Source organism: Alosa sapidissima, chromosome 14 (assembly GCF_018492685.1).
Source record: "Alosa sapidissima isolate fAloSap1 chromosome 14, fAloSap1.pri, whole genome shotgun sequence".
Taxonomy (NCBI): domain Eukaryota; kingdom Metazoa; phylum Chordata; class Actinopteri; order Clupeiformes; family Clupeidae; genus Alosa; species Alosa sapidissima.
Genome location: NC_055970.1, coordinates 8286873 through 8313688, shown reverse-complemented (window position 1 = coordinate 8313688; position 26816 = coordinate 8286873). Strand labels below are relative to the sequence as shown.

The 26816-nt window shown below is 40.1% G+C and overlaps 2 protein-coding genes across 2 annotated transcripts; one reads left to right on the top strand and one right to left on the bottom strand.

The window, feature by feature from the left end:
• Window positions 1-220: 220 nt before the first annotated feature.
• On the top strand, window positions 221-2600 carry LOC121682145 (agouti related neuropeptide). Its single transcript, XM_042062178.1, has 4 exons — window positions 221-266; window positions 652-820; window positions 998-1089; window positions 2250-2600. The coding sequence occupies exons 2-4, from the start codon at window positions 685-687 to the stop codon at window positions 2448-2450; spliced, it is 429 nt and encodes a 142-aa protein (XP_041918112.1). The 5' UTR covers window positions 221-266; window positions 652-684; the 3' UTR covers window positions 2451-2600.
• A 20620-nt stretch (window positions 2601-23220) lies between these two features.
• Window positions 23221-26072, bottom strand: LOC121681747 (chymotrypsin A-like). The gene is made up of 7 exons (XM_042061664.1): window positions 26021-26072; window positions 25653-25756; window positions 24874-24953; window positions 24591-24669; window positions 24255-24435; window positions 23914-24047; window positions 23221-23395 (listed from the first exon to the last, which is right to left on the bottom strand). Exons 1-7 carry the CDS (start codon window positions 26070-26072, stop codon window positions 23234-23236), a joined length of 792 nt encoding a protein of 263 aa, XP_041917598.1. The 3' UTR covers window positions 23221-23233.
• Between the last annotated feature and the right edge of the window lie 744 nt (window positions 26073-26816).

Sequence of the window (26816 nt, the reverse complement as noted above, 5' to 3'; positions counted from 1 at the left end):
TCATATGAAAATGTGTAATGATGGGAAGTCATTGCTATATACATGGTTTTATTTGCCATTTTTAGTTTAGCACAGATGCTTTAGCAAAATCGAATTGTACGTGGTCCTTTTAACTTACATATGAGCAAGGCAGCCCTGAAACCCCACCTCCTAGCCCTACTGAGGCGTCATGTAGACTCCCAGTAACCTCCTTCCTTTCAGATCATATAAAGTAGTACCACTGGACTCCACCTCAGGATCAGTCACACACGATAGGAGGGCAGAAGGTAAGCAATGGATCACACACACACACACACATTCACATACGTACTTACTTTTTTTTTTACACATATTTACGTATTTACACACAAACATTCATTCACATAATATTATATACGTATTTACTTTTTTTTTTACACATATTTAGGTATTTACGCACAATCAGACAAATGGTTAGTTCAAACGAAATGTTTTTAAAACACTTAGCTTGTGTTATTTTTTAAACCTTTTATGTGGTTTGTTGACAATAACCATATGTGTATGAAAACAGTTTGTGATATTTTTTGATAATGTAATTTTTAATTGTATATGTAGTTTGAAGACTACACAAAGTCAAGTGATTTCACCTATGTAATCCTACCATTATTTCTGTCACTTTTATCCCTTTCACAGACTTCTCACCCTTTGAGGCCTGATTGAATTGAGATGCCAAACCTGGTTAAACACTGTTGGTGGATCCTTATTTTGATTCATCAGGCCATAGGGGCAGTCCGCACCAACCGTATGGAGGACTCTAACCCCAACCTGAGGATGATGGAGGCAGCTTTTCTGTCTAATTTAGGTTAGGAGTTTTACAGAGACCCTAAATTCAATACATCCTATGTTTTCTCTTTTTTTATTTCTCTATAATATCTATCATTTAGATTATCAAAATGTTAGGTGGTATTCATTAGTCTAAATGGAATACTGTATCAAGCAATGTAATTTCAGAAATATGCACATATCTTTTGGCACAAAGGTAAGGATGCCTTATCCAGAGTGGATCCTATAAATCTGGACATAGACTCAGTGGAAGATCAGCTGATGGATGAACCTGGATCATATGATGACGTAAGTACCATGGAGCAGCACTATAGCTCACCTCTGAACCCATAATGAATGAATTTACCATACCCATGGACCAGTGGCATGCACCAGGTCTTCACAATATCACTTAACAAGAACAATACTCAGTTCTTAAGGGTATAAGTAGCAATGTGTATAATGTGGCGGCTGCCAATAATAGCAGAGATGGCACAGTACTTTGCAAGCTGTTTAGCCCTCCCTTTGGCCATCCCAAGTTGTTGCAGCCCTCTTACTACCAACCTGTGTATGTCTCCTAGGCTACCAAATATGAAAACGAGTAGTCTGCACCTATAGCCTAGCTTTGAGATGGTGTTTAGGAGTGGTTGATATTTAATTACCTTGGTGTAGAAAGCCTCCTCCATGCTAGAATCAAAGGGGCAGCCTACCTCCAAAATGTACATCTCACTGGACTCCTCTGGTGATCTGGTGTATTGGCAACCAGGTGTAAGAAAGTACTAGGGTTACTATTGCAGTGCTGAAACATGGATGATTTTACCTGGGAATGTTTGTGCATTCTTACTCAGGGGGGAAAATGGTTTGATCTGTCTTTCACTATGAGGTCTACTATTGTCATGACGTGCTATGTACATTCCTTTGTAGGCATGGCAGCCATTTAGGATGTATGACAGTGTTTCAGTGATATGTTCTGAGGTGTGATGCAAGCAATGAGGTACCCGAGTTGTGGGAAACCAGATAGAGAGGTTGAGTCTAGGACTTGTAATCTGGCTTTAACTGTAAATGTGAGAATGTCCTCATTCAATGCAGTGTTCTTGAGAAACGAGTGAGACACAGAATGATCAGCAAAGGGAAGACATGCAAGTTTTCCCTGAAGTTTCAGTCCAGTACAGTGTTGTTGTTGATGTTGGTGTAAGTCCATAAGAGTTCACCGGCCACCTGCAGATCTAAGTAGATGGCTGTGACCACCATATGTGGCTGTTGCCTTGACGGCAGTAAGAGGGTCAGTTATAACGTCCTCTGAGATCATCACAGTCCCAGAGTCAGATCGCACCCACTCCAGTGACACTCTTGTTCGTAAGCAAACACACACACACACACACACAAATGAGCTTCAGTGATACACAGCCCTAATGTCAAACCGTCTGTCTATCTTGAGAGTTCTGTGTCGATGCACTCCCTCCCTGTAGTTTCGACAGGATGCTCGCCAGGCTGTGCAGCTCCAGAGCAGGTCCACCAAGGCACCACGTCGCTGCATCCCGCACCAGCAGTCCTGCCTGGGGCACCACATCCCCTGCTGTGACGCCTGCGACACGTGCTACTGCCGCTTCTTCATGGCGTACTGCTACTGCCGCAACATGGACCCCACATGCACACACAGGCGTCCGTAGCACAGCCAGAGCCATGGATAGGACTGCACACAGACTCAGAGACAGATGGAGGTTCCATTATCAGTATGTCTATGTGATTTTGTTGTTATGATTCATTAATACATGATTAATTGTGGTTGGTTTTGTGCGTTTTGTGTGTGTCATGTCAGAATAAAGCTTACCAAACTAGTTTTGGGTTTATTAATCTAGAATAATTTGGTATTTTTGGAAGCATTAATTATGCTTGATTCCAGGGTGTAAATATTTGTTTTACCTCTTCAGGAGGTTTTTCCACTAATACATATCACTTATTTTCATGTACCAAAACTGATACGAAGAGAGTCCTAGTTTGGACCACATTTGGAAATATTTGCACTCACAAAAGTTAAACTCTGTATTGTGTATGGTGATAATAAAGATCGCTAAAGACAGTGTCATAGATAGATAGATAGATAGATAGATAGATAGATAGATAGATAGATACTTTATTGATCCCTAGGGGAAATTCAAGTGTCATTGTATTTCAAAGGACCTAACGCATACTCCTGAACATTACAAGACCATTCGGAATTTTAATGAAATTCTTTCTCACAAAATGGTTTCATTACTGATATTCATTGTTGTTTTCTCTCTGTTTCTCCCTCTCTCTCTGTCTCTCTGTCTGTGTCTCTGACTGATATTCTCTCTCTCTCTCTTTTGTCACACACACACACACACAACATATGACCTTAATAACAAGGACACTGTTGCTGAAAAATGGTGTTAGGCTATATATTAAACACTGAGAAACACATAGTAACTTTCCATGAATTCCATGTGTCTCCAGTACTCAGAAAGTCTTGGCTTTAAGTTATTAAGTTTGACAATGTTTCAAGTGTTGGCAAATGATTACCTTCTTGATAAATCAACCTGCTACTGCTTCTTCAAAGCATACTGGCGCTGTTGAAATATGGACTTCTGCAGGCACGAGCACCTGCATGCACTGGGGGGATGGAACTGCACGGGTACACACTGAAAGTTTGTATGATAATTACTGTTATAATATTAGGCCTTTTCACACTGCCAAAATCGCCGCGATTTTATGTATCAGAATCAGACCTCTCAAGTCTCACGCATTGAGTGTGACACACACGCATTTCAATGACTTCACACGCTCACACGCCACACATGGCATTTCTCACTCCGAGAAATTATTAACTTGCCTGCACAGAAATTTCTAAGGGCTATATTTTACAAACGTGTCACACAACGTTGCTGTCTGTGCGCTCAAAATAGGATTTCTCAACCAATCAGGAAATAGTTTTGTTTTGATGTGGGTCCACAACGTGGGTCCGCGGAATCGTGGAGTGAAATTAGGCCTGGTGCTTCGTCTGATAATTTGCTGCGCAGTTGATCAAGATACCGCGGACCGACAACAAAAGAAAACAAACGTTTCTGCTATTGATGTCATTAAACATGGAGCCATACAATAAAGTGGTGGTATGAGCGTTCATTCAATGCAGGCGTCTGCGCGAGAGAAACTGAAACTAATCGATAACATTGGTATCAAAGCTCTGCTTCAACCTGTTGAATGCTATTTAATTGTTTTACGACACTTAATAGAACAACGTTGATTTGTGGAACTTCCATAGAAACAGAGCAGAGACTTATAATACACTGACTTATAATAGCACTGAGTATTGTATATGTAACCTGCATTGTGTTGAACCTGCGCGATTCAGCCCTGCACACGCCCGGACTCGAACCCGCGAACAGCAGCACCTCGGATCGGGAGGCGAGCGCGCTAACAATTGAGCCAATAGCCCAGGCTACTGGCTCGCATGCCAGCAGCACTCTTGAGGCGTCGGGGAGTGAGGTTTACCAACGTTCCACAAGCACAGCTAAGCTAGCTGGCATCCGTTACATATAGTCAAATTTGAATATAATGTGGCCAAAAGCTATTGTAGCCTTCTTTCTATCTGATAAAGATCAACAGCTCAGGGATTTCCTCCTATCTGCTCGCCAAAAAAGCTGGTATTGTGTTTCCTGAATCCTTACATTCAGGCATTCAAATTAAACTTCATTAAAAAACATGTATTTTTTTCTCCTTTATTTCCTACCAATGTATGATGCTTGCATGAGGGAAACATCCGAAAACAATAGCACCCATATAATTGTTGCTGTTTTGAGAAGTATTTCTTTTCTTATGCAAGCATCATGCAGCAAAAGCAATGAAACTAATTATATTTTACGTGCATGTCACAAAACATTTAAGTGAAAGTGCATGTATAACAATATAGGCATAATAATGATTGTGATAATGATAATGACAATTTGATTTGGAGGGAGTGGGGTTGGGTAAGTGTAGATGAGCCCTATGACCCCAAAGTCTGCCGTGACTGGGCCTCAGGTCAAAGAAGTTTGAGAAAGGCTGGTTTACATAACCTGCATCAGATTGAGGTTTGCAGTGATGCGCCTGAAGGCACGGGTTGAGGACCCAGTCAGTTACGTCACAATATGCACATTTGTTTCATACCTATGTAATCACCATGACCAAAATTGTACTTTTTTTTTTACTTTGAATCTTGAAAAAAAAAAATTGACCTACCTACTGACCCATTTTTTAATTTTTTTGGCTGTTACTGCAAACAAGAATATTTTTAAGGATGGCCTCATGACTGTGAAAATGGCTGACATTGAACCACAGTGCTTTAAATGGGAGCCCCCAGTAGTCATCAAGGCATCAAAATCTGCCACAAACACTTACAACACACAACATCACTCATAAACACACACACACACACACACGGACAAAACCACCACTGTTCAAGAGACCATTTTGGGGCTAAATGTGCTTTTTCTCATTTGTTTGTTTAGAGCAGAATGAGCCACTGCTGTTGAAAGGGCCCATTTGGGTGAAATTATTATTATAATTTATGTTATTATTATTTATTATTATTTACTATAGGGTTCTAGAATAAATAAAACAGTGTGTTTGAAATAATGGAATTTGTGCTCTCTGATGGGACATGGGGAGGGGGGGTGGCGCCACGAGTAGTTCAAGCAGACGTAGGACTTTCATGTACTTCGATCAGGGGGGAGGGGGCATGGCACTGTGCTCTGGCCATATCGCCGATAGCAGATAATGAGTCTGAGGCTAGCTGACATGGCTGAGGAAACTAACATTAGGCCTAGCTGAGTTACATTTTGGCCATAAGCTGTTTATCATAGGCTAGCCTACATCACAAAATGAAACCAAACTAGTGAAACAAAGGGGAACACTTTAACAGGGGAAATTAATTGGGCATGAATCATACTGAACACTATTTTGTCAATGAGCAGAAACACACACGACATTCATACTACTGATAAGATGTGCACTATGGAAACTGGTCTGTAACTTTGGACGAATAAATGCCATTGACTCGCCATATCCTGACTTAAAAAACCCCTTTCTTGCTTGCTTTATCGCAAACTCGGTGGGGCAGCTTGTAGTCTTTTGCAATTCATAGAACGGCGAGTCCACAGTATGTGCCATAGAGCCTAAGTTTCAACTTCGGCTTCGTTCACCCAATGCAGTCACTGGTCGCAATTACAAAGTCCGGGAAGGTTCGTTCAATCTTTTAAAGTTTTAAGTGCAGTAGCCTATCTGTCCCCTTTTGAATAATATCTCGAAGTAGCCTCAGATGAGGTCCAGTGTTAGATAGGCTACCATACGATCCAACCTAGGAAAGGGCTAGCAGCTAATAGAGGGAGAGCAGATAGCTAACAAACGTTCAAAGTCCTGTTGGCAAATTTGAGGAAAAGTCGGTAAAAGGGCTATTTCACACAATTTGAGGGTGCTGAATTCAAATATTTGGTTTACCAAGCTCAATTTTGAGTTTTAAGCTTGCTAATTAGCATAATTAACATAATTCACATACTTTTTGGTTTTGCCATCAGATATCATAAGAATTACAAAAAATAAGGCATTAATATACTCTTTATGTATCAGATATGTTGTAGGACAGGACAGGAATTACCCCAATGACCCTCAAGAAGCAAATGAAAATAAGCTACAACTAAAATATAAATTAAAATAATAGCTAAAATTCAGTATGACGTTTAGAAACAAAATAGATTCCTTGATAATAAATTGATAGAATAGTAGGTGACTGCTCATTTTTCTGTAGAAAGTACTTTGTCACTAACTATTATGAACAGTTGTCAGTCTTTACAGAGGATTTACACTGTATTTTTTTTTTTTTTTTACTGTAAAGGCGACTGTGCTTGCCTAGTTAAAACATCTCACTGGTGCTCTTTCCTATTATTCAAATTCCAGCCATGCAGAAAAATGGAAGAGTGTGCATGTTTGAGGAGTGCTGAAGAGTGCTATGGAGATTGCATTATTTGCAAAAAAATGTATGGTTATGGGATTTTGCAGACGCCTTTGTCCAAAGCGACACACAAATACAAAAACAACATAATATTTAAAATATAACAGGGAACAGATTAGAATGTTGGTCAAACTATAATAAGGAGAATAGCAATAATAAACAACAATGTCAATTCAATCAATAGCCTAATAAAATAAGCAATGAAAATGAGGGAAAAATAAATAATAAACAATAATGTCCATTCAATCAATAATATAAAAAACAATGACATGGTAAGACTATATTAAGGAGAATATCAATAATAAACAATAATGTCAAATTAATCAACAGCCTAATGGAAATAAAACAATATTATACAAACCATAACGCATAAGAAGCACTTAAAGAACTAAGTGCATGTTGAACAAGAATGTCTTAAACAACCCAAAACTACCACAGGAACGGAGACCACTGGGCAACTCATTCCACCAACCTGGAACCACTGAGGAAAAGAGTCTGGAATTAGACCTACAGTGGTGTTTATGACTGGTCGACATAACAGACGCTCATCAGAAGACCGCAGTGGGCGGTTGGGGATGTATGCCTTGATTATTGAATTAAAATAACTAGGAGCAGATCCAGTCAATGTCGTATAGGCCACAGTGAGAGATTTAAATTTAATTCTGGCTACTATAGGGAGCCAATGGAGAGTAACTAGGAGAGGAGTTACATGTGTCCTCTTTGGCTGATTGAAGACCAGGCGTGCTCCAGCACTCTGAATCAGCTGTAATGATCTTATTACACAAGCGGGTAAGCTAACTAATAGTGAATTACAATAGTCCAGCTTGGAGATGACCATGGTTTAAACAAGAAGTTGTGTGGAATCTTGTGTCAGATAAGGTCTGATCTTCCTAATGTTGTAAAGCATACACTGACATGATTTTCCAATAGAAGCTACATGCTCAGAGAAGTTAAGTCAGTCATCAATTCCAACGCCCAAGTTACGTGCCGATCTAGTTGGGGTTAGTGAAGTTGAGTCAAGCTGGATGTTAATCTGTTGGGGAATAGCTGTTTTAGCTGGAAACACCAAAACAATTTAGACAAGATATCCTTTATAGTGCAACAAAAAGAAACATTCTCCAGTGCATCATTACTGCATATGATGCTGAAAGGGAAGTGGACCTAGGACAAATTCTTAGCTATGAACTGATTAATGTATTGTAGCTATTGCAGATAGCGATGGTTATTTGTGAAGTGGAAATAAGTCTATCCTCACTCAAGTGCTGTCTAGCAATGTGGAATGTCCAGTAGTGATCACTGCAAAAACTGCTCATTCAACACTGGTAATAGATGCTCAAGATCTAGACTGTACTGCAGCACATTTAAGAAGTATGCAGGAAAGTTTGTAAGAAACTTTTGTATTGTTATTTGGTATATGTTGTGTGGTAGCAAATGATGTTAACTATCAAAGAAATAGACCTAATGTAGGAATGCACACAGATATTGCAACAGATAATGGTGTAGGCCTATCTGATTAAGACCTGAGTGGTTGAAACATACTTATTAAATTACACTGGGAGCAAAGAAGACTATCTTCACTTTTTTCCCTTTGCAACTGTCAAAGAAATCCCATAAACACGGGAAGGCCTAGGTAGTCTATCAGATGGCCTAAAGATTATGCATAGCTTTTGCATAGCATTAAGTGACTTGCATGCAGTAATTTGAACACTGACCTTGATCTAGCCTACTTTGGCTATTTATAGGTAATTTATTGCCAAAACACAACACAATATCAATGAGCTATAACAAACAATAAAGGACTTAATCACACACAAACTACTACTTTACTGACTGCAAAAATAATAATTATGTAGGAAGTTTAAAACCCAGAATTGACCAAAAGTGCACCAAATTCAACACAAATGACTCAATACACTTGGAGGAGGCCTGCGTCCTTTTTCCCCCAGATATTTTAAGATTTGGATATTGTTTCAGTATCGAGTTTTAAGATATTTATGGCAGGTATTGTATCGAAGTCATAATTTTGGTATTGTGACAACACTATGCCAGAGCCACTCTGTTTTCTAGATGTCAAGGATCGGAGGCTCTACCACCAACAAGTGATGCTGCTCAATGGCATATTAGAAGAGCTCATTATCAAGCTCTAGTATGGAGGCAAGCACACATACCAAATCCAGTGTTACTAGAGGGCAATTCCATGCAAAGGTCATCCTTACCATGGGAAAAAAAAGTTGTGCAAACACAAATAGAACTGTTGTTAAAATCTTCATTTAGGTCTATATTTTATTGTTTGTAACTGATCTGATTGAATTTGATGGAGAATGACACTCTTTTTACATCATAAATATGGTGTGCAACCATACAGAAACAAAATTTTTCACATGGTAATATTATACATATTTAAAAAGTGGATAAATGGACCCAATGTTCAAACAAATTGTGTCATTCGACAAATTCCAGATTGACAAGGGAATGGTAGAGCAATGTCTATGCTCAGCTTGCCTTTAAGAGCACAACTCCTTACATTTGTAAGGCTTTTGTTTTTAAGTCAGCAAGTTCCATGGCCATGTCACATCCACAACGTTTTATAGGAAATGTTTATGCTACACATACAGTGTTGATGCGACAATGTCCATAGTGTCTGTGCAAAGCTGATTTATATCAATGTAAAGTGTTATGACCAAATTGTGCCCCTTTCTTACTTTTAAAACCTTTAATGGTGCATTATGGATGTGACGTTATGGATGTTACATAATGTGAATTTACAAGACTGGGGACTTTATTATACCTCAAAGCCGATAAAACGTCTGTTCTGGTGGCATGTCAGTTTCAACGCATTTCAACTTAGTGTTTACAATTGACATTTCAAAGATTATTAGGATGATCAAAACCTCAGGGAGGCCTTGCCTAACCATTAGCAAAACAAACATAATATTAAAATACCTCCAGTGATTAGCCTAGCCATAGCCTATTTTCAAGTGGCCTAATAACGAAAATCTGAGCGATTATCTTCCTGTAACTGTCATACTGCATACGTGCCTGTGTTTGTGTGTTTATGTGTGTGTGTGTGTGTGTTTGCATGCGCACATGCGTATGTGTGCCTGTGTTTATGTGTCTGCATTCATGTGGGTGGGTGTTTGTGCATGTGTGTGTTTATGTGTCTGCATTCATGTGGGTGGGTGTTTGTGCATGTGTGTGTGTGCTTGCCTGTCTGTGTGTGTGTGTGTGCTTGCCTGTCTGTATGTGTTTATGTGTGTGCTTGCCTGTCTGTATGTGTGCGTGTGCGCATGTGTGTGTGTGTGCACGTGCATGTACTTTATGTGTGCAAATCACAAATGAGTGGGTATGGGTTAGGTTGATGCGGGCTCTTGAGACTAACATACCATAAATATTTTGTTATCTTGGGTGCAACGGTTGAGCTGGTGTTTCAGTAACCCGGGAATCACTGACCAAAATTGATGACGGTAAAAGAAAAAAATAAATGTCTTTTTTATATTTTAAATGGCTTGTTGTCCTGATTCGTCCTGTGGATCTTAGTGGGCACTGAGGAAGCAATAACTTCATCGCTAGTTTTTCATGATTACTATTTCAATTGTTTCATATCAAAATTCACTACTTAAGTATGTGTTTTATGTAGTTTGTCGAGGACTGGTTCAGACACGTCACATCCATAACATGAAACCGTCACATCCATAACGCCAGTTTTTCCTATATAATGCATTACGAAAATTACGCATAGTTTCAAAAACACACTTTTTGTGTTCATTCAAGTCTCCTTCATGCTAAATATATCATAGTTTCGGCAGTTTCCTTCAAAATTCACAGAGTTTGTAGAAAACCTGTAATCTCTCACAAAAGTGTGTCCATTTCATGTCACATCCATAACGCTGATAAAATGCCTTGTATTCTTAGGATGAAATTGATTATATGAAATTTGAGGATTTCTCAGTATTCAGAGGACAGAGGTTACATTCAAATTTATGCAAATGAATTCACTGATACTAATTTTGCCCCCACTCTAAGGCATTTTGTTTACCAATATGAGTCCAATTGTCACATCCATAACGCTGGAACTGCCCTAGAAGTAAAATGTTTTTTACTTGTCGGTTGTTGCTGACGGTAGATGCAGTTCTGCATTAGGCTTATTCCCGCTATCTAAGTTCATATGTACTGTAGGATATATTCTGAGTTGAAGGTTATCTGTGCAACTTGTTATTGTGATAAATTCATTAAACACCACATGAGTGACTCATGTTAGCAATAAAAATATGGTTGTGTTTTGATTAGAATTTCCGAGTTTATAACATGTTAACTGTAATCATGTTCCCATTAAATACATTAATAAACTATAGTATGGTTTCTTTAATGCTCAAACATGTATTTAGTGTATTTAGAGAACACTTTTATTTGGTTTTAGTGATTACTTTTGAAATGAACCCAATTTAGGGAAAAATAAGCAAAGAAAATCGCTATTTTATGTTAGAATGCTGATTATGTGGCTTAGAACTCAGAATTGAGCTTGGTAAACAAAATATTCAGAATCAGCACCCTCAAATTAGGTAAGAAGGATGGTTTACCAACTTTTCCTCAAATTTGCCGTCAGAAGTTCTCTTCTGTGAAGCTGCTCTCCCTATAAACACCTTGGAAACACTCTTATGTCAAAATCCACAAGCTAGCACTCCGACCATAGAGAGTATAAGCCATGACTCCGACGATATCACAGATCGATAATAATGCGTTTAACTGGTAACTAAACCACAGCGGGACTGTAAACAGAATCCAATGTCCCTTTCTACTCACCCTGAAGCCAGTTGTTCACCGTCTCAGGGCAGAATGTTGATGCGAGGGAGTTTAACTCGCAGTGCTGCTATCCAAGAGACTCGTGCAATATCAACATCCACAAGGTAAAAATCTGCAAACTCTCCACTAACGTTAGCCTAAAATAAGCAAGCAAACTCGTGTATCCTCCATGTATCTGGGGTCAACTTGGGGTGACGAAGTTTTTAACAGTTTCAAGGGAGGGAGAAAGAGAGCCCGTGTGAGTTGCTGTTACGAGTGCCAGTAGTCCAGACTGCGTTAGCCTACATTGCCGTGACAATGCGTGTTATATAGCTTATTTGTATATGCACCGTAGCCTTCGCATAGGCTTAATGTAGTGGTGGTGAGTGAGTATGCAGTTGTGTGGAGGATGTACAGTAGGCAATGTGTGTGTGTGAGGGATGGAGGAAGACAGAGACAGCGTGCGTGTTGCTGTCTCAAGCGCCCCTCGTCCAGTTTTCTACATGACCTGTAGGTCTACAGTAGCCTATGTTGTGCCGCACAAAATGTATCTATGTTGTAAATTGCACAAAATGTATATCCCCCGAAATAAACACATACATAAATAAACATATCGAACATTTTCCCTACGTTTCGCCACTGCTTTGCAACAGATAGATTCCAGTGTCCATGCTCCGGCAGCGCCCACACAGTCATTTTCACCCAAATGATCCTACTGAAGGTTGAGCTGGAGCCTGAAACTGATCGTCCCCCATCAAGACACTACAGGCCCGTCCCTCACAGGCTCAAATGTGTAACCCATGCCATTAAAATGACTAATTTTCGTGTATACATAATATGCTGCAGCTGTTGCCTATAGGGAGGGAAAGTAATCTCATCGCCATCTAGTGGTTCCTAGAGTTTAGCGGAGTGGATGGGATTTTTCTTTAGAAAAAATATATCTCGGTGCACATTGGGATCTTAATTTAATGCCTTCCATATGTGAGGCACTGGGGTCACCTCTATTGCTTCAAGTGGCCATACCTTATTTTTAGGATCAGTTGAATTGTTTTGAGTTTTTGTCGTAACATTGTGATAATGAACTACAGTTGCATGTGACGTCACAGGTTTGGGCACTTAATCTCTAACTGATCAATACGGCAATTTGCTTAACTGGCTTAACATATTTTTGTGATAATGGAACGTGATGTAAACCGCGTGGTGATAACTTTTATGTCTGGATAACTGGTGTTGTGCTTCTACTTACATGAAGATCTGGCAGTAAGTGTTAAGTGTCAATGCTAACTAGGCTAATAAACAAACCATGCTGAGTAACGTCGAAGGGTAAAGTCACGTGACTTCTTTTGTAGTTCGTTTATGAAACAAAAGGAGCAATTTCGATTTTTTAAAATAAGGCAAAATAGGGTCTGACATTTTCACAGTTAGAAGATTATTACTGTATAGACACTGAAAAATGTTTTTGGTGGATAACATCTCTGATTTGGCTTCACAATATTTTTAAAAAAATAGGTCTATAGAGTCCAGTGACGCCACTTCCATTTGCCTCCATGGGACCTATCTTTCAAAAATTTTGAACGCCAGTCTATGGCGAAAAAGAAATTATTTTCTGGTCCCGGTTGACTTGTGCCTTAAATTACCCATATGATGTTTGTCAATTTTAAAGACAAATTTTCATGTAAATACATTTTCAGTTTGTTTCGTAACTATTGAATTACAACATTGTGAAAGATCGTAATTCCAACGACTACAAACCCATCAGTCGCGCTAGTGACGTTAGCTCATTCACAGCCACACTAGATTGTAGCAGAGCCCGTCCCCTTATTAGACATTCTCTGATTGTAGCATACCAGCAACAGGTCTTAATTGGGCTTTCCTTGCCGATGAAAATACCATGAGTCAGAGGATTAAACACATCAGGTAAGTTGTATTCGTCCATAGACTGTACATTAGATACTGTTAAGTGACATAGCAGGCAGCAAGATGCAAGCGTTAACTAGCATAACAGCTAATCTTATCGTTAATTACGTTGGTGACGTACATCGTTCGAGTCGAGAGATGTAGTCCACTGAGCGGATTCGCACAAAACCAACATAACTTTTGAAGTCTATCGAACAACAGTACTTTCTTGACGTGAAAAATTCACACACAAAAATCTTTTAAATTCACACACATCATATGTGAAATTCGTGGCACAATTCAAACTGGACCAAATAATAATTGTTATCTAATTATTAACTCCCGTTCATATTTTTTTGAAAGATAGGTCCCTTGTAGCGGAAGTAAAACGGAAGTCACTGGCACACTCTATGGGACTTAACATTGGAGCTGCTCTTCGATAGGAACGCAACCACTTGGGGCGCTGGTTTTCACTTTCCCTCCCTATAGAACTTCTCAGGTCCTGCCATGCCAGTGACGTCATTGAAACTGGCAGCGTTCTAATACTAACAAACGCAATTTTGGTGTTGCTTAAAAAAGGCTACGTATTGATTTTTTTAATTACATTTTTTGGTGTCATTTATTTTTAATTGTCATAATCAACACATTATCAATGTTGATTCTTTCAGTTCAGTTCACCTTGAATGATTTATGACTGAATGGAACCTTGCGTTTTTAAAGGCTGTGTTGCAGGTTTAATTTTTCAACGAATTTGTGCAATTTGCTTGTTGGAAATAAACATTTAAACTGTTATCCATTGTATTTTATGTTGTTGGGTATCACGAAACGGAATATAATACGAAAAAGTAGTACTATTTTTACAGCGGTTTGCAACAATTCTCCTTTCCCCCACAATGCATTGCATTACGTCACCTTGGGGAGAGAATAGACCAAAGCCCGGCTTGAGAGCATTGAGAGTGACTAGAGACAGTTGTAGACAAGAGTATTCAGAGAGCGCAAATTATAGATAAATACGTATATATAGATAGACTAGATATATAGATAGACAGACAGATAGATAGATATACAGATAGATAGATAGACAGATATATATAGATCGATAGATAGATAGGTTAGTATAGAGAGAGAGACATCCAGATAGCATAACGTTAGCATAGATAGATAGAAATATATAGTAGGTAGGTTGACAATGGTAAACTACTGTGTTAGTGCTGGGTGTAAAAACTCAACCCAAACAGGAAACAGGGTCCATGGCTTCCCTTTGAAGGACAAGGCAACCCTCAGACAGTGGGTACAATTTGTCCGTGTTAGGTGGGCAAATTTTTCAATGACCTCCGTCACCACAAACTCCAAGATCTGCAGCGCGCATTTCAGGGAGGAGGACTACGACCCAGGGGATATCAGGATGGTTTCTCTTGGGCTGAAGAGGCTGAGCCAGGTACTGCTTATTCCGACCGCCGTGCCGTCTGTGCACACGCACCTCTCTGCCTGCCCTACGCCAAGACCGAGAAGCACTAACATTGGTGCCGCCCGCCGCAAGCGAGAGCTAGCTACGGTAAGTCTCATGCTAATGTTTACAAGCTGCGCGTTAGCTAGCCCTGTGTATACTACATACCGTGTTTACCTTCTACTATGGTCAGTCTGACATCAGAAAAGCACATTTCGTGATACATGAATATGAACCAAAACAAAAGTGCAATGTCCAGAAGGTTGTCATATTTAGCTAGATATGCTAGGGCATTGGCTAAAGTTAGTGTTTGGACGGTGATAACCAAGCGACTTTCACAACTTGTGTGTATTTAGCTGCTTGATTAAAGTGGATGGAAAGTGACTATTACGGTTTTCTTTCATATGTATTTAACCGTGATCGTGTTGCTGACCCTTTTGGATTTTTTTGCGCAAGATGTTGACAGATGCCTCGACGCAGGAGACCACGGACTGTGTCGGTGAAACAATAGATGACCCCTTGCCCTCCTCCTCCACTTGTGACACAGGGACACAATGTAATTTGAAGCCCCCTGGAAGGTCTCACGGTAAATCTTGGGTATTTCTGGGATGATTCAATGTTTGAGTAGTTGATATGCTGTCTAAAACATACGTTGCCAAATTGCATGCAGGACATTTCTATACACGTTGATGAAATTAAAACATAGCCTACACCAAAACATAACCTATTAGATTTGCCATGATTGTCATATGTTTGGGTATGTTTACTGCCTCTGCCACAGCTGTGCAGGTGAACCTAAAGCCCAAGATGGTCAGTGTGGGGACTCAAACAACTGTCAGGATGCAAACTTCCACCCCCCTCACTAGTCCTGAACAAACTGATGATGAAGAAGAGGATCCCTCAGTCATCATCAGTGATTCGTCATGGCTGCCAGAAGACCAGATGTCTGATGTTGTACATGCCAATATGCTTTTTATTCATTTTCATCCAAACGAGGCCATTGAAAGCCATGATAGGTCTCGTCACCACTATGAAATTGTTGCCTGACAGCTGAAACCAGACAGGAGGGTAGAGGCTTCCTTATACAGTATGCCTGCCAAGAACTCCATATGCCCAGCGTGTATAGCCTGCCTGTACGCAGTGTACCGGTATTGCCTAGGGATGAGTATGTTGGAAACATGTTTATTGTCTATACAACACATCTCTAGTCACCTATAACTGTTTAAGTTGGTTCATAGGATTTTGTGTATAAAAAAAGAATGGTAAGGTAAACAAACAATTAACATACTCGTGTGTGCTGGCTTGAAGGGGACCATGATCCTGCCTGAAATGGGTGTAAGCTATCTTCAGTACAAACGGATTCAGGCAGCATGCCTCAAATCCTGGATGCTGAGGGAGGCATGTCACATATGGTCGCGGGGTGAGCTCCTCGACCAGCGACCAAAACGCACTCACTTCCCTACAGCACAAGCTCTCCAACGCAGTTTCCATGGGACAGCACTGCCCACACAAGCACCTGTCAAACACGGCGACAGACACGCGGCGGCTACGTTTGCAACAACATTTTCACCGGAGGAAGAGGTAAACACTTAAAAACACTTGGCAATGATGCTGTTACTGGAGCTAGTAGGCTACCATCAAAACGTGGGATAACTAATCATTAATGTTAGCTAGCATGATGTCTAATTGTAGATGACAAAGACAAAGTTTACCAGTACTACGACACTATGACAAAGTTTACCAGTACTAACTATCTGAACTAACGTCATGATCACTGCCACTAGATATAAAGAAACGTTGATTTTTTTCCCCCCACTCGGTGCTATTCACTGACAGTAAAAAAAATGTCGTTATTGTGCACGGCTGCTCGTAGACTAGGCTAGCTCCAGTGCTCATTGCTGCGTTGCTAAATGATAGCAACTCACCAGGACACTAGGCCAACTCTCCACTCATTCTCCTCGGACCATGCATTTAATTGGCTTTGAAGGCCATCAGTTCTTGGCAGTTCCTCATTTGTCCTCTCACGTCTCACAGGTTCGAAATTATACGGCTGCGGGCCATCATACATGTTATTGGTCCTTGCCAACTCTTACTCGTCCCAGTCAGTCACCATAGTTCTAATACTAGGCTGAGGCTACCTTTCCTCCACGTCTTCCCAACGTGACGTCATCACCGAATTGCGTAAAAAAAAGACTTTGGTCTTTAAGACGGTCTTTAAGACCATTTTTGAGACATTTTAAAAATGATATACATATCTTGAGTGCTTTATGTACCAATTAATCAACAGTGATGGTTAACCTGCAACACAGGCTTTAAGCGCCAGAACTGCTTATTACGTCGTGTGACAAAGTTTACACCAATCATCATCTTCTAATGTATCCTTATGTTGAGATGTCCATTCTCTTTGCCCTAGGCTATCATTTGTGCGCGAAGCATGTTTCAATTAAGACAGTACACAAGCTATTTTTATTGTTGTAATATTGAATGATTTCATGAATAAATTGTACGCACAGTGCGTACAGGATTACGGCTGGCGGCGCCACTGACCAAGGCCACAGTAGCCTGTGAACATCTGATTTTCAAAGGGAAATCACGGCCAAAGCAGGGGGCAACTCTTCTCTTCAATTTCCCTTCCAAATTACTTTTTATTGTCTGAAGACATCTATCGCAAGAATCTAACATTATAAGCAAATGCAAGCTAACCAAAGTGCAGTCGGTTCTCCCGCCATGGTTTTGGAAATCACACACCTGCTGCATCTGAAGGCCCACGCATAATAATGGTGCATTCAGAGCACCAGTGGGTTATTTAAACTACATCATAAGAATTTATTTCGTCAGTCATCATGCTCATTTTAATGAGTAAGAATGATAGTTCTGCTGTTTTTATCGCAAACAACATTCCGCGATGTCTCCCGCGAGTCACGTCAGGCAGACTGTAGCCTGTCTGTCCAGGATGAGCTGCCCTCTGTTGTAGCTCCTCCCGGCTAGCCTCTGAAGATCACGTTTACGTAGAAAGCCAGACCAATGGTGCATTCAGAGCACCTCGGAATGACAAGGACCGCCCCCATGGCTACTTTGTTTTTCCGACAGCAAGTGTTCATGTGCTTTGCCATCGGAATGTGTGACAAACACGGATGCCACAACAAAAGTTAAAACATACACTCACTAATCCTAAACAAACAACTGTATTTGCTTAAAATATAGTGTAAGATGCGATTCGTGAAAGAAAGATATGCAGCTTTCAAGTTACAAAAACGGCAAATTCCCAAGTTCACATTAAAACTGTTGGACATGAAAGGCCACATGGACTACAAACGAACTACAATGTGACGACAAAAGTGATGACGAGCCCCTAACTGGGCAACTCTGTTAGCAAAATCTAGCCCCAGTTTCCGACCTCTGACTCACACATTAAGTGACGTGAATGACGCGGAATGATGATGTTTTCACTCAGAGAAAGATTTTTCCGAAGTCCATGAACGCTAGGTAAGGCCTACGACTATCACTCTACACACCCCCTGTTGCACGTCACATTTTAATTTGTTAGCTGATCCTGGCTCCCCAAAATGCCGCATCATGTGAACAGATCAGCAGGCCGGCAAATTTTTTTACCTCGTTTTCAGACACACGTTGCGACAAAAAGACGTCTCCTTTTCCCACAAATTTAGCGTGATCTCTGTGTGAAAAGGCATATTGGTTAACTGTGGTTCTCTTTCAGTCAAGTTCACGATACATTAGGCATGTTCGACTTGAGGCAGATCTGACTTGGTCTGGCTTTCTACGTAAACGTGATCTTCAGAGGCTAGCCAGGAGGAGCTACAACAGAGGGCAGCTCATCCCGGACAGACAGGCTACAGTTAGGGTTGCCAACCGTTCCGTAAAATACGAAATCGTCCCGTATTTGCAAGGAAAAAGATGTGTTCCGTATTGAACTGATACGGAACGCATTTTGTTCCGTATTATTGAGAATCAACTAGTGCAAATCCATGACAGATCAGTATTATAAGTTAGACTAAATGAAAAATTCACGATTTATATGAGATAAAGGGAAACTTTGCTGCTGTCCTTTATCCCTCTCAGTTTGTCTGTCATCACTATCCCAACAGAGAATGCACTTTTCGTTTGAGCCACTGTGAGTCACGTATATTACGCTGATAGCCTAGTAGCATGAGATGACATGTCTTGCTCAGAGTTTTACAGTGCATCTGTGCAAGATAAACACATAGGCTAGCCTACTTGCTGCAGAGACAGAAAAAAGCCAGAAATAAAATAAGGCTTCACCAAATTCAGAGCTTCTACAGCTGCTTGTGATGTGATGTTTCCTATGACAGCATATCTGCCAGTTCAGTTTTCAGAGTTGTTTGGTTTGAGTATAATAGGCTACAAACAGTTATTTTTTATCAAGTGTTTTAGCATCGAAATTATTCTTGTTTTGCACCAGATAGAAAATGAGTAGGCTAGTAGGTTACATTAATTCAATATGGAGCCCTGGAGGCGTCACTGCAAAAATGTTTTTTTTAAAAATATATTATGAGAATGTGCACTCATTTGACCAAATTGTGCACTTGTTTTACTCAATTATGATCTCATTTTACTAGATTGTGGATAGAATGTAGTATATTATGTACGCATTTTAGTAAATAATGGCTCACAATTTTGTAAAATGATGCACTATTTAGTACAATAATACATACATAATTTCAATACCCCCCCCCCCCCCCACTAACTGAAGTGGATGCCGGTGTACTGAAGTGTATTCCCCCCCCTCCTTATTTTCATATCAGAAAGTTGGTAACCCTAGCTACAGTCTGCCTGACGTGACTCGCGGGTGATATCGCGGAATTTTGTTTGCAATAAACACAGCAGAACTTTCATTCTTACTAGGGCTGTAACGATATACGATTCGAACTGGAAATCGCGACATTCATATCCACAATACTGTGTTGCGGTGTGAAAAGGCAGAATCGCGACACACCCTTTCTAGTGTTTCACGCACTGCTTAGCTTTGCAGCTTACACGGCCGCAAAAGCAACCGACATCTCCCGCTTTACTTATCGGTAGCCTACGTTGTCCAAAAACTAATAAATAACTAATCATTTCATACCTCTCCTTGCTTTCATTGTAGACTATGTGTGCAACTTTACCAAACAGTATAGAAGTAAACCCTCTCTCCTTGCCCCGCTCTCTCTCACTCTCCCTCCCTCTCCTGCTCAATGAACACGCGCGACTTAAATAAAACATTCACAATCGTGAAAGCAAGGACGCATAGAAGACGACTAGCTAAATTACTATTAAATCCGCTTAGCATCATTAGTTATTATTGCTGCACATATTGGTTTAAAACTCTTGCATTGAAGTTGACTGATCATCTCAATACCAGCGTTTCCCAAAAGGGTGTCCCAAGGAGAACAAGTATTATCTTGAAACTTAAACACATGAGGAAACTGAACAGTCCAATCAGTAGACTATGATGGGCTAAGCTAGCCAACTATGCTACTTTGTTTACAACATTTCCAGGCTTCAACCAGACAGCTGAATTAAAGAGGTAGAGTTGTAATAAAAAATAGTAGGCTTAGAGAAAAGAAAAATCGAGATTCGTATCGAACCGTGGGTCAAAAATCGTGATACAAACCGAATCGTGAGGTTGGTGTATCGTTACAGCCCTAATTCTTACTCATTAAAATGAGCATGATGACTGACGAAATAAATTCTTATGATGTAGTTTAAATAAACCACTGTTGTCATACAGTTAACAGGCCTGCATTGTAGCACATAAATTCAATATCAAGTGTTTTCCCTATATGTGTGTCTATCTATTTAACCAACAGCAGGAAACTAGAAAAGCATTTCCTAAAGGAAATATAGTGCATGAAAATGCTAAAATATGATGTAAAATATCATACAGAGTAAAAACAAACTAAATTGGTTGCTAGGTAGATGAGGTTTAATATAGTTGGAATGACTGAACAGTTAAATAGGTGGATAGTTTAAATGATTAAATTATTTAGGTAGATAGTTGACAATAACTGACAGTTGGAATGGCTCTAATGTTTGCTAGCAGTTATGCTAACTATGTTAACAAAGATAATAATGCTAACCAAGTTACTTAACTTAGTTAATTTAGCTAATGTTTTCTAGCAGTTTTTTTTTAAATGTTAATAATGCTAATGCTGTTAACAATGCTAACTATGTGACTTAGCTAATAATTTATAGCAGTTATGCTAAAATACTAAGAATGTTAACATGCTAACTATGTAACCTTAGCTATTCATTTTTAGCAGTTATGCTAACAATGTTAACTATGCATTTTTAATAGTTATGCTAACTACCATGTTAACTATGCTAACCATGTGACTTAGCTAACCTAGCTAATATTTTTTGTAGTTATGCTAACTATGCTAATTAATATGTTAACAATGCTAACATGCTAACTAGTATAGTATATATACTTTTTTACAATGCTAACATGCTAACTAATATAGTATATATACTTTTTTGATCCCGTGAGGGAAATTTGGTCTCTGCATTTAACCCAATTAGTGAAACACAAACGGCACACAGTGAACACACAGTAAGGTGAAGCACACACTAATCCCGTCGCAGTGAGCTGCCGGCTACAATGGCGGCGCTCGGGGAGCAGTGGTTAGGTGCCTTGCTCAAGGGCACTTCAGCCGCGGCCCACTGGTCGGGGCTCGAACCGGCAACCCTCCGGTTACAAGTCCAGAGTGCTAACCAGTGGGCCACGGCTGCCCCAACTATGTCAACCATGTGACTTAGCTAACCTAGCTAATCATTTTTAGCAGTTATGCTAACTAGCATGCTAACAATGCTAACCATGTTACTTAGCTAATTATTTTTAGCAGTTTTGTTAAAATGCTAACAATGTTAGCAATGCTAACTAGCTACAGTGGGTAGGAGTCATAGTTGATGGCAAGTAACAGTTACAATGGCTGAACAGTTAAAAAGTTCAGTAGTTTAAAGGGTTAAATTGTTTAACAGTCAAATATTGTAGTGAGGACTTTTATTTTGAAACAGTTTTTGGCAGAGGAAGCAGTTGAACAGGCAGTATGTTTTGCACACATGAAATTGTAACTCATCCCCAGTGTGATTGGCTCATTCAGTCATTCCCTCACTCTCTACCTCAAGCTGGTGGGTGGTGATCGTTCTGGCACATAATGGCTGCCACGCATCACCCAGGTGCAACACATTGGCGGTGGTGAGGTTCCCCCTTCACTGAAAAAGCGCTCCGGGTGCCTTGAAAAGTGCTATATAAATGAAATTTGTTGCTGTTGTAGTTATAAAAGGTATAAAGTGTGTTGTGAAAGCACACTTTATAAGTAACGTTTTGTTAAGGAAAACATGATATCAGTGTCAATTTGGTTTATAGTAATTTAATCAGTTTTATGCTATGTTAAAGCTAAATATTTTGGAGGATTTATTCTTAAGTACCAATTTAGATTTGCTGGCACTTCTCAGTGCACTTCCAGAAATACAATGAGAGTAATATTAGTTTTACTGAATGAAAGTGTGCAAATATGTGTTTCAAATGTGTCTCTTATATGTTTGAAAGGATTAGGCACTACTGACTGTCCTTGTTATTGTGTTTTGATGAAATGATTTCCCTTATTGGAACTGCACACTGAAATCCCCACTACAGTAGAACACAAGTTAAACAACCGCCCACTGCGGTCTTCTGGTGAGCGTCTGTTGTGTCGACCAGTCATGAAAACTGGGTCTAATTCCAGACTCTTTTCTTCAGTGGTTCCATGTTGGTGGAATGAATTGCCCAGTGCTCTCTGTTCCTGTGGTAGTTTTGGGTCGTTTAAGAGGGGTCTAAAGACATTCCTATTCAACATATACTTAGTTGTTTAAGCGCTTATGTGTTATGGTTTGTATAATGTTGTTTTATTTTAAATGGGCTGTTCATTAATTTGACATTATTGTTTATTATTGATATTCTCCTTAATGTAGTCTTAGCATGTAATTGTTTTTATATTATTGATTGAATGGACATTATTATTTTATTATTGCCTTTCCCCTTTTTTTCATTGCTTTTTTATTAGGCTATTGATTGAATTGATATTATTGTTTATTATAACTATTCTCCTTATTATATTTGACCAACATTCTAATCTGTTCCCTGTTCAATTTTAAATATTATTATGTTGTTTTGTATTTATGTGTCGCTTTGGACAAAGGCGTCTGCTAAATCCATAACCATAACCATAAGTATTGAGGTTAAATAACAAGACAGAGTACATGTGTTCTGATATCACAAGCTCTGTTTATTGGTCATAAAGATGAAACTCGACAAAGTCATGGCAGCTTTAGTTAGCGGCGAGGGTCTGGTCCACCCAGGCGCGGAGAGCGGTGACGCGGGCGTACACTCCGGGCATGGTGGGGGTGCAGGTGCCGCTGCCCCAGGACACAATACCAACCAGGGTCCAGGCGCCAGCCTTCTCACAGACCAGGGGGCCACCAGAGTCACCCTGCAGCACACACACACAGCAGAGGGACATTAGGGAAACGTTCACAGGGATAGTAGGGAAAGGAGTTAGAAAGGAGTTACAAATTAGCTAAGGGATCAAAGTAGTGAATAATAAAGAGAAGCTAGTTGATGTTAGTAAAATGTTTATATGTATTTGAGTCATATTTATTCAGAGGAGCATGAGGAGAGGAGGCTGCGTACCATGCAAGAGGAGGGATCAAAGTAGTGAATAATAAAGAGAAGCTAGTTGATGTTAGTAAAATGTTTATATGTATTTGAGTCATATTTATTCAGAGGAGCATGAGGAGAGGAGGCTGCGTACCATGCAAGAGGAGGGATCAAAGTAGTGAATAATAAAGAGAAGCTAGTTGATTTTTGATAAATTTGAATTTTAGAACCTTCAATTGTTGCGGAACTTAGAACGTTCAAAAACCTACTCCTTTAAGGGTTAAAGTAATGAACGTTCCAATGGGATTAAGCTGTAAACACAACAGTAACAGATAGCCTGAGGGCTCGTACCATGCAAGAGGAGGCACCGGAGGCACCAGCACAGATCATGAGGTCGGAGATTTTGCTGCCCCAGTACTGCTTGCACTGAGTGTTGGTCAGGAGGGGCAGGGAGGCCTGCTGCAGGAGAGCAGGGGTATCAGCGGCTGAAAGGCAGAGTAATATGACATGTGAGTGTATTTCTAGTGTATTCATTATTAGTTTAGCATAATTATGTTGTTTCTATCATTCGGTATTACACAAATTCATACACATTTTAAATGGGTTTCTACAAAAAGACTACTGGTAATCAAAGATTCTACAGCGCTCCGCTCTAGAATCTTTGCTGGTAATGGTGATCTGATTCAACTTACCATTGTGCTTGGTCAGACCCCATCCAGAGGTGACACACCTCATGCCACCGGCGAAGTTGTCGCTGGTCTCAGCCATGCACACGGGAGATACGCGGAGGCCCATCTGGGCGGGAGAAGCCAGCTTGATCAGGAGGATGTCGTTGTTGATGGTGTAGCTGTTGTAATTGGGGTGCTTGAAGACCTGATGTAGAAGAGGCAAAAAGGATCATGAACAGTTTGATGCAAACCATGCAACCACCAAACGACTCACTGAGGAGGACTCACAGCCTCGGGATGTATTGCTTGTTTGATATGTCTGCTTCAGATCACAATGACTGATTGACAATTGATACGCACCTTGCCGACACTCATGACCTGGGTGTCCTCAGCATTAGAGGAACGGTCGTGCTCACCCAAGACGACACGGTGGGAGGTCCTGAAATGAACATTTAAACCTTTATACAACGTTCACTGTCATTTAGGAGACTTGAGATTTTTGTGACGCTTCAATTTGGTGAATCAAAACCTATGTGTGTGCAAAAATGGCAGCAGTAAAATCATTTATGATGAAACATTTTTTGTCTTAGTGAGCAGTAATGTGTGTTTGCCTGAAGTGGTGAGTACATTAAAGCTCTCTCACCTCACGTTGCAGTGGGCAGCAGTCACAACCCAGTTCTCGTTGATCAGAGAACCACCGCAGAAATGGAAGCCAGTGTAGTCCTGAATTGCAGACATTTTGGAAAATTAAGTTTTTTTTCTTCTATTCGTCAAATAAATCATATTTTCATAGCTTAGCAAAGGTGCTGTAAATGGTCCACTGTCACAGAACAATATTACTGAAGTATGTTCTAATGTAGACCTAATGATATTTATGTTTTCTTTTTTTTTAACTTTATGTTTATTGGGTAAAATTACACATTCATATACATCAATATGACATTTTCATTTTCAAATCCAAAGTTGTTTACCACATCTGGTAACCCAATATTAAACAGATATTTATGTTATTGAGTATGTAGTAAAATGTAATGATAAAGTGTATGTAATCAAAGGCAACACACCCTGAAAGGCATATCATTGAATAAGGGGGCACTTGGAAATGTAGAGTTAAAGTCATGGGAGGATTATGAACTTTCGGGCCCAGATGTATTAAGGGCCCCCCACTAATTGTTATATATGTGGGAGGGGGGTTTGGGGGTCCTCCCCTAGAAAAAAATGAATTTGTTTGATGTGATTTCCTGTATTCTGGTGCATTTTGGGGATGGCCAATACTAAATTCAATAAGATTCATAGCCTACATCCTGATTTGTTGATACTGAGGCAATGATTCCATGCAAAGGCTTGGGCTTCAGGGCCCCCTGACCCCTTGGGCCTGGTAGGCCCGTGCAGTAATCCATCCCTGGTTAAAGTGTGCGTTACCTGCAGAGACACCTGCCAGGGCCAGGAGTGGGGAACAGCCTCCTCACCGTTGACAATCCTGGAGTAGCCAGTGACAACGGGCTTGATGGCAGGAATGCCACAGCCTGAAAAAAAGTTGAGGAAATCACATTATTAGTCAAGAATTTGGCACTTTAAGAAAGCTAAAGCCTCCTAGACTGAAACCTATTGTAGTAGCAGCAGTAACACGTTTCATCACATAGTAGTAGCTATAAGCATTTAAACACTGAAAAAATACAGCCAACAATGCACTTCTTCTGACTGAGATCCAGCTCTGGCTATCCGCTGATTTGTTTGGGCTCTGTGTAGGTGCTCTCTGGAGCACCAACACCTTTGGTGTTTCTCCTTACCGAAGGCTGAGCTCACGAAGGCGAGGCAGGAGATGATCCACAGGAAGGCCATGTCTACAACATGCTGAACAGACCACAGCCGAGACCTTTTATACGGTCGAGGGGAGCTCACATCAGCATATTGTATACCTTATCTCATCGTGGGACAGAACACACCTTGCATAGATGGGTTGAGGCTTGCAGGACCCCCTCACCCCTTCTTTGTAGCACGTGTTAGAGAATGGTCTGATTCTTTATGGCTTACCTTGGTAGCATTGTGCTTCAGACTGTACTGTAGGCCTACTACTCAGCAAACACACTAGACTAAAACAATTGTGTGCTTATGGTTTAAAATTCACTTGCACCCTTTTCTATAATCTTGTCGGCTCTGATAAATAATGGGTCCTATAAATGTTTTCTTTTAAGAGCCATTAAAATGATGTATTCACTTTCAATATTGTTCTATTCCATATGGCACCATACCATTTTACCACGGCACCAGCATTGCAAACACAATGCTACAACATGTGCACATTAACTGCATGTGACTGTACATTATTATATTGTAGCAATCATACAGTACATGCTTTGTTAATGTAATCCACAAAAATGTATGCACTAGTGACCTTCAAATATGCATTCTACACAGAACTTGGGGAAAGTGTAAGTGATAACATATGTTCAATTTCTCACGGCCTTGCCTTGAGACATCTGCACCTGTTCTCAATGTACACTTTTTTTCTAAGACATGAGGGATAGGTGAGTGTGCAACACAAGCATAAAGCATATGGGCAATGTTTTTGACAATGCATTTTTA